We start from the raw sequence: 9,393 nt of genomic DNA, 5'->3' as shown, positions 1-9,393 counted from the left end.
TCTGCTTCTGTTATATTTCCTGTGATGGTCAAGTGTTATTCATCAAATTCTTTTAGGATTTGTTTGGTATTTCAATGTGATGGATTTATTTCTCGTGGCAGAGAGCCACTTAAAACAAAGCTCATGGAGCACTTGTATCTTATTTTTTAAATTCCGAGTAATGCATTGCATAATTCTGCCCATGATGCCGGTCTTATTTCTTTAGGGAAGATTAAGCCACAACGAGGGGATTTTGTCATAACATTTCCCTTCCCCTCTTTACTGTAAGTGATAGCATTTTACAAGAAATACAGATCCTGAGCCAAACCCTCACTTCTAAACTCTCTGAGGACATCTGGGTCATGACAGGAAATTTAACTTCCACTTTCATTATTGTTTTATTATTATTTAAGACTAATTGCCACTTACAAAAAATTATTACATTCAGTTGAAAGAAAATATAAAATGTCTAAACTCATGCAAAACAAGCAGCAAACAAAAGTAACCTTCACCTCTTTGGTTTTGTGCCCACAACACTGAGGGGATTCCCTTCACCATGATGCATTACTCAAAATACCCCTGAAGTATCCCGTCATTGTTTGAAAGACTCAACATGACCTTTCTCTGGGAGTAGACAACATTATATAATTAGCAGAATATAAACATTACTCAGCAGCAGTAGGAATATTCAGACTCTCCAGGAAATAATAATAGAATAAAAATAATTCACACATAGCAGTACAAAATATTCTTTGGAAAACCAAAAGCAAGTTACACTAACACATGTATGTTATAGCAGAATTACAAACGCACACCAAGAAGAATCTGTATGACTCTAAAACGTTTTGTTCCCGTATTTCTTGCATTCCTGTAGCCAAAACAAACATATTGTGCTTTATTCAGTCAACCAGATGTTAACCTTAAGGCTACTTTCTCCCTTAAAATTTGATTAGGTGTATCTTCTGTTTCTCCCAGTGTGTGCTTTGTAATAAGCACTCCTGTGAATAGTGCTGCTAATGTCTAACATTGTTGGAATGAGAGTGGCCCAAATTAATTGCCTGAATTTGTGTTTTGAGTCACATGCTGTTATCAGTTCCTGTGTATTGCAAAATGCAGAGGAACCTATTTTAAGCTCATAGATTCTGGCATTGGGTATATAAGAGGGAGTACCCCGCCCATTTCTCTGGGTCCTCCCTCTCCCCCTGACTAGTGAAGTATGTTCAGAGCGATAGCCTTCAAGGAGCCTTCAGACAAAACACAACCAGCCGGGAGGTGTTGCATTTTCTCCCGTCATCCACGACCTCAGAGACACTTGAAACCACAGCAGCGCTTGTTCCAGGGCTCTGTTATCAGCTCTCAGAGAATTCTCCCTCTCTCTCTCTCCAGCTCTGTGGGTGCATTTCTGGGGCTCAAAGAACTTAAGGAGAAGCTTTGACTGAAAAAAAGTGAATTTCACTTTTTTTGGGACGACATGGCACATTCTGAGAAGGAGCCAATCATCGAGTTGTTCATTAAGGTCAGTCATTTCTTTTCAATTTCAATAAATACTTGAAAGGAGAAGTTAGCTGCAACCTGATTTCACTGTCAAAAGAACGTATTGTGTTTAATTCAATTCCAGAGGAAATGTCTCTTAATTTATCCGTCTTATATCCTCTCTTTTAGAGGACAATAAACAAAGTGCTCCTCACTTATCATCAGTTTTGTAAAAGGACAGAGATCTACAGTATTTTGCTTAATGATCAATCAGAGGGCAACTCTCTTTTTGATGGGTGCCTTCTGAAGATACCTATCCTACAGATGCTGAAGTGTTTGTATCTCTGCTGAGTGTCACAGCACATTTTTTTACTACTGAACTCAGTCCACCTTATCATCGCACACACAGACGGAGCTGAGAGCATGCAGAGTGACTGGCCTCCAGCCTGAACCAGGCACACCCACTTTACTGACGCACATATTCAGATATAGTCCTCCTTATGGAGAAGTAAACAAAAAGTCATGTTTCCTTATTTCTCACCTCATGTTGTTGCCTAATAGCCAAATAATACTATACACCAGGATCTCTTCATTCTCTTCATGCTATACATGTGCTCATTGTGTTCTTGTTAATGGCACCTGTGCAGAGATGGTGTATCTTCTGATATATAAAACAAGGTCAAGTGACCGTACATTAACTGTAGACAGCATGTCTCTTTGTAGATAAAACATTCAACATTCAGTCTCTTAAAGGTAAAGTTTTACTTGGAAATGGTCTGGATTAAACAAACAAGATCTAACCTGTTATGTAGCTTTAGACATGGATTTAGTTAAATTTGGACAGAGCCAAGCAAACTGTTTCCAGTCTTTATGCTATGCTAAACTAAGCTAAGCTACTGGCTTTAGACATATTTAGCATTCAACAGTGAGAATGGTATCAATGTTCTCATCTCACTTCCTGCAAGAAAGCTAATCATATCCCAACATGTCAGACTATTCATTTTGTCATCAAGAGGGAGGAGAGCCAATGTTAGAGTCTGTTGTTTTCTGCTACAACACAATGCCTGCTTTTCCCTCCATGGAGGAAACCGCCCAGACACACCTTTCACTATTAAAATCACTTATCAGCAGATGAGAGGAGAAGAGAAATTGTGAATGCTTCATTGGCTGAAACAGGACATTTGTGGCTCATGTGGTCATAATACTAAATATTACTTTCTGTGTTTTTCAGGCTGGACATGATGGTGAGAACGTGGGGAACTGCCCCTTCTGTCAGAGGCTCTTCATGGTTCTATGGCTGAAAGGAGTCAAGTTTACAGTGACCACTGTTGATATGAGGAAGTAAGCTCCCCTCCTCTGGCAAAAACATTTCCTGAGCATCTGGTCACAAGGATTTTCACACAGAACTCTATTAAGAAGCAAAAAAGAGAGAAATTGAGAGTAACCCAAACCATTTCTAACTTATCAAAGGTGTGTTAGTCAGTCTGACAGAGGTGAGAAGGAGGAGTCTGTGAGGCCCGAGTGTACAGAGAGCTCTGTGTCGCTGCCAAACAAACACCTTCTTTAATTACGGCTTTATTGTGTGAATTTCTCAGGGTCATTATCGGTGAACAAATAACATCAGGAAACTTTGAAAGGATGTTGATAATTGAATGATTCAGAGCACGCACACAAACGGGCCTTTTGAACAGCTGGCCACTCCCAGCGATGTGTGTTTTTATAACTAAACCACCAGCCAATGTTCAAATCATTAATCCACAGAGCCACATTTGGTCCAGTCAGCCTCGATAACTAACGCGCTCTCAGTTTTGACGTGCTTGATAACGGTCTGATTGAATGATCTGTATGAATACATCTAATAAGTCAGATGTCTCCCCCTCCCTCCCCTCCTCCCTCTCCATCTTTTTACGTCCTTTCTCTAGGAAGCCAGCTGAGCTCAAAGAACTGGCCCCCGGGACCAACCCTCCTTTCCTGCTCTACAACGGCACCCTCAAAACAGACTTTATCAAAATTGAGGAGTTTCTTGAACAAACAGTGGTCCCTCCCAGGTATTGTTGCGCTTAATCATTACACAAATATGAATCAGGTGACTTGATGACGACTTATTCACATCAAAGAAGTTTACTCACAGGTTTCTCCCTCCTCCTCTCCCCGCAGGTATCCTCATCTCAGCCCGCTGAACAAAGAGTCCTTTGACGTGGGTGCTGACATTTTTGCAAAGTTCTCCGCTTTCATCAAGAACAGTCCCAACAACGCCTGTAAGTCTGATACTGTTGCGATTCATTAAACACACAGTTACAGAAAATCAACTCAACACATCTGTGTCTCTGACCCTCTAGTCCACGAGAAAAACCTGCTGCGGGAGTTCAAGCGCCTGGACAACTACCTGATCTCTCCCCTCCCTGAGGAGATCGACCACAACTCCAGAGAAACCATCACCATCTCCAAGAGGAAGTTTCTGGACGGCGACCGCCTCACCTTAGCGGACTGCAACCTGCTGCCCAAACTGCATGTTATCAGGGTGAGACAGAGCATCAGATTTCATTTAGTTTTTTTTGTTTTTTCTTTTAAGTGTATATAAGAGGTGGAAAGCATTAAGAATTTTCTAATGTGATTTATCATAATACACCATATTTAGCTGATAACACTTACATACTTTTACTTCCAGGAGTATTTTTACAGTTTATTTGAGTATTTCAATGTTGTATACATTTACTCCACTGTGTTGAAGAGAAATATTGCATTTGTATAACATGGAGTAATTTTACATTGTTGTGTTGGTATTATTTCTTGAGTAAGATGATCTGAGTATGTCTTTCATCTTTATGTACTCTATCATTTTCATCTTTTAATTTTTTTCAGGTTGCTGCCAAGAAGTACTGCGACTTCGACATTCCCGCAGAGCTCACAGGCGTGTGGAGATACCTTCAAAACGCCTACCAGAGAGAGGAGTTCAAACAGACGTGTCCAGCCGACATTGAGATCGAGAAAGCCTACTTCAGCGTGGCCAACAAGAGGAAATAAAACCTTCTGGATTGTCTGTAATTAAATGTCCTGTTTTCACTCAGTGTAACTGTGCATGTAAAGATGGTGATCTGCAGAGGGCGCTGCAGCCTACTAGAATAAACTGTGACAATGAATCAGACACAATTCCACCTGAAAAAGACCTTCACCTGTTGTTGCTGTAAAACTTTGGGACATGCTGAAGCACAATGTTTTATTGGTTGTATGTATTGACTGTTTATCCTTAGTCACTCACAGACAGATGGTACCTTCATGCCACGTTAAAAAAGGCCAAATGTACAATTGATGTTTTTGTTTATAGTGTAAATAGATATTTTTCCAGGCTTTTTATGATCAAAACACCCTCATTAAAAAAAAAAAATAAATATATATATATATATACATATATATATATATGATTGTGTTAGTGTGAGCAACTGCAGACACCTTCACAAACAGTTAATTTCTTTGCAAAGCATTACATACACTTCTGTATCTGATATGATTCAATCTTCTCACTGTCACACTAATAAAGGATATAAAATCTATTTGTCATAACCTTGATTTTTGTGTGCTGACTAGTATCATAATACACCCTCCTTTAGGTCTCTGATGTAAATAGTATTTACCTTAAAATGTCACAACCAAAAGCAGGTCACATAAATGGCTTTTCTGATATTCAAGTTTATTTTCAAACACAAAAATATATCTGTTGATCTGGTATAGACGGTGAATATACTGTTTGATGGGAAAAGGTGATGGAAGGTGAAGGCGTTTCCCAACAGGCCGTGCCGAAATCACACCAAACGTCCTGCAGCTGCTGGGCTCTAGTTGGTGACACAGTACTTCCAGAAACATGCTATCAAGCATCAGAGAAAGCAGAAATTCAAGGAACATTTCACATTTGTTAAGTTCTAAACCACTTTTTTTTCCAACACTTTTTACACTCTACCTACATTTCTTAAAGTTGTTACACTAAATATTAATGATAATAATTTGCTAATATTGTCAAGCTGTTTCTCCATATAGGGTCTAAGGAAAGAGAGTGTGATATGTTGTACAGATTGTAACGTCCCTTAAAGGAAGTTTGTGATTTGTGATTTGTGATTTGTGATTTTTGTAAATCCTCATTCAACATAAGAGGATTTGAGTGTACTCTTAAGTGGAGTCTCATGTACAAACAGATGACAATCTAAAAAAACACAGTTGTAATGACTTAACAAATGTCCCTTTATCTGTTTGCAACTACTTTACAGTGTATTAGAAACCATTTAAAATATTTATATATGTTAATAAATGATAAAGTCTTGCTACTAATATGTAAAGTTGTATTTTTAAGTATTTTTCGAGGACTCTATTTTTTCCACTAAAAAAGTAAACTTCACTATATCTGAAATCACATTTATTATATATCATGAGCATTAGGAAAAGTAATTTACTGAGCACTTAAAATGAGGTAGAGTAAATGAGGTACTTTTACTTCCGTGTAGTTATGTACCGATAGTAGTTATACTGTGTGTGTGTGTGTGTGTGTGTGTGTGTGTGTGTGTGTGTGTGTGTGTGTCTGTGTAGCCATGCCTTAGTTAAACATCCTTCTGAATAGATCATTGTATTATAATAACAACTGCTAAGACATCACAAAGAGCAGGTGTGCTTGATAGAAAAAAATTAAGAGTTACACACCTCTTTTGTTTGCTTTTGGCAAGTTCTGCTCTGATCTGAGAAAACCCTGAGAGCGAAGCTTGTCAGCCGCTTCCAGCTTCAAGACGGCTTCTCTGAGGTCCTCGACCTAAAATCAAGAAAAAACACGATCCTGATATGTTGTGGTGCACCACAGCCAGAGCTTCGTCTGGAACAAACTGATCACATGTTTAAACCTGTTTGCATTGACTTCCAGTTGATTTTAGAGTTGACTCAAGGCATTGCTTTTAAAGCACTCAGTGGTCTGGTTCCTGCATTTGTTAGCATTTGTGCCCACATGTACATGCACTAAATCTCAGATCCTGTAACTAATCCACTCGATAAAGACTTAAATCTAAAAGAAATGCATTTGTTATCAGAGCCCCCAAACTCTGGAAATTTCTTCTTTGCATGTCTATACAGTATAAAGTGTTGTTCATTACTTTCTTAAAAGTGTACAGAGAGGATCAGCCTTACCATGTTTGCAAACTTATCTTGCTGTGCTGAATCTTTAGCTCCTTAAAAGAAAACATAAAAATTGAAAGTTACAAAATCATTCTGTTGACGTGACTGATTTATCTGCATCATATTTGTGTTATTATTACCTTTATTCCAGGACTCCATCCCTCCATTGTGCTGCATTAGTAGAGGATACAGATTATTCATCTCTCTCTGCTCCCCCTCAGCAATGTTGGGTCCATCCTGCACCTCTGCCACTAATTTCTGAATGAAATCTGTAGAAATAAAACACTGTCCTTTCATCATCCTGTCATAGTGACATTAATATCCCGACAGCAGAATAACTTGTCAAATGTGTTTGGGTATTTTTAACCACATCTTGAAAAGCAAAAATGAGAAAGGATATCCAAATAGCCTTACCTGCCTGTGGCTCCAGGTTGGTATCGGGGTACAGAGGTAGAGTATGTGTCCGTCTTGCAGAACAAATTACAGCTACGAGGTAGAACAGAGCTACAGAAATCATGGTGCCTCTATCTTAAGATGCCCCGATCTGGTCTGTAACTCTGCTCGGCAAATAACTTCACTTATATATCCTCAGTGGCCATCCATCACAACCTGATCAATACATTATCATCACACCCACTCTCCTTCTTAATGGTTTTGATGTGAGGGATCAGGCGTCATAGACACAATTTAGGGGACCCTGTCAATTGAGCCGGAGCCTATCTCTGCTTGTACAGAGAGGCCTAACAAATGTTTACTGTGTTGCAGTAATCAGCGGCTGTCCAGCAAAGCGCCGATGGTTTATGTCTGACACCATTTCTGTGTGATGGGCTGCTCCAACGTGTCATTGCTCATGTCCGAGATACACAGCAGGTGGAAATATGTCGGTGAAGGTTTGTACTTCACTGTGTGTTGAATGACTAACAATTCTAAAGTATTTAATTATGACGGCCTGAGGAAGCAAATAGATCCTGTTGTTGCAAATATGTTGTAATTGTTGTTAATGCAGGAGTTAAAGGTACAGACAATCATATGCTTTGTTCTTGTGCCATGCTTTTTGTTGTTTGTGGAGCATCATAACCCTGTATGGACATGGAATTCTCTCTTTTGCACAGTTTTCATTTCTACGAGTAAAGCCTATTATATTTCCTGGTTGCACTACTTTCAATATATAAGTTGCACTTTGCACATAAATTTAATTAAATCCAAAGCAGTGTTGTACAGTTTAAACATTTAGTGTGAAAAACAAGGATTCAAAGTTTTTTATTATTTGCGAAGTTGGATTTGGAACAATAGAGTCCTTTTTAGTCATTGGTTTGAAATACTTCTGCTTGATTTCTCTTGTATGTTGGATATTTCTATATTTTTCTATACTCTGAGTGATTGAGGTTGGGTTAGGGGGAAGATGATGAAGGGATGGGTGAAGGGAACTGTGAGAAAATGTGAGAAAATCTGAACCTTATATGTTATGAGTTCCATTGTGTATTTGTCCTTATTAGAGTCTCAGTTTTAGAGGCAAAGTGTTGTGATGAGCTAAATGCTAACACATAGTAGTTTAGTTTAGTGTGTTAGTATGCTAACATTCGTTCATTAGTTTTGTGGATATTTGTTCATAAATCAAAATTCATAAGTCAAATAAAAATGTTGACTTGATGCTGGCGCTAGATGAAGCATTACGATTTATTAAAGTTATTGCGAGATATCCATGGCAACGCATCTTATAGCTGTTGAGATACTTAGTTTTTAAGAGCCATGCCACTAGCTTGGCTAAAACTTGTAAATATATGTAAAATGTAAAAAAAAAAAAAGCCACAAGTGCAAATATTCAATGTACAGGGCAGTGCAAAGGATTAGCTGAAGACAAGTTTTTAAAGAGAACATGCAGATAACTGTGTTGAAAGTCCTTTAGGAGAAATTACAATGTGAGTATATTTATTTATCGTTTTTTTAATAGAAGCTTAAAATTCGATATTGTTTATCATTTACCATTACCATTTACCATTTACCATCAAAACAAGTTAAGAGGTTTCAGGTGCTGGAGGAGGCTTTGGGCAGCAGAGCTTTTTGTCAAACTGAAAGGTCACTAATGCTCCTCAGATGAGCGTTCGTGGCATCAGGTGATTTATGAGGTTGTCTCCACAATGTTGAAAACAACAACATTTGATACATTTGGCTGCTGAGCAGTCAATGAGAAGAGGTAAAAGCACAGCAAAGCACGGACTTTAAGTCAGACAGAGAAATTGCTCATCTGGATAAGGAAATAAACAATAACTTATTATCACTGTTACAATGCAGGATTTCTGTCAATGTGTAAATCGTGGTCATGGGAATAAATGGTGCATTTATGTAAGGACAAGTATTATCAGCAAAATAAAAGTCCTTGTTTTGCAGGACAGTGGTTGTGACTAACATATTATTACATTATTCAAATGTTAACTAAATTGTTATGCAACTATATACTATATATACAGTTCAGTACTGTAGTTCAGTGTATTTGACTATATGGGCCTATACATCTGAGCAGATGGTGCTACACCGATTTGTATTCATGTTTTAGGCTTTAGAAATGCTCTCAAACTCTTTTTTGTAAAATATTTGATACTTTTACCTCTTTGGCCCTCGTACAGTTGTTTAAATTAAACAATCTGAGAAGTTAAAAAATTAAATCTCTCTCTGGTGGAACAGTTAACAACTCTGAAACATCCGAAGCATGCCCCAACCAGACACTTTTTTAGTCACAAACCAAAACAGTTGAGAGCCATCTTGTCTAGTTGTTTCATCTCTAGTTACATTAGA

The 9,393-nt window shown here is 38.2% G+C and overlaps 1 protein-coding gene across 1 annotated transcript; it reads left to right on the top strand.

The window, feature by feature from the left end:
• The first annotated feature begins 1,209 nt into the window (after positions 1 to 1,209).
• clic2 (chloride intracellular channel 2) lies at positions 1,210 to 5,003 on the top strand. Its single transcript, XM_031862448.1, has 6 exons — positions 1,210 to 1,495; positions 2,684 to 2,793; positions 3,375 to 3,500; positions 3,610 to 3,710; positions 3,792 to 3,973; positions 4,315 to 5,003. The coding sequence occupies exons 1-6, from the start codon at positions 1,451 to 1,453 to the stop codon at positions 4,474 to 4,476; spliced, it is 726 nt and encodes a 241-aa protein (XP_031718308.1). The 5' UTR covers positions 1,210 to 1,450; the 3' UTR covers positions 4,477 to 5,003.
• Positions 5,004 to 9,393: the final 4,390 nt, after the last annotated feature.

The sequence above is a fragment of the Anarrhichthys ocellatus genome, unplaced genomic scaffold, assembly GCF_004355925.1.
Source record: "Anarrhichthys ocellatus isolate YVR2014 unplaced genomic scaffold, GSC_Weel_1.0 scaffold27, whole genome shotgun sequence".
NCBI classification, from domain to species: domain Eukaryota; kingdom Metazoa; phylum Chordata; class Actinopteri; order Perciformes; family Anarhichadidae; genus Anarrhichthys; species Anarrhichthys ocellatus.
Note: the sequence above shows the minus strand (reverse complement) of the source record. Positions and strands in the feature narration are given on the sequence as shown.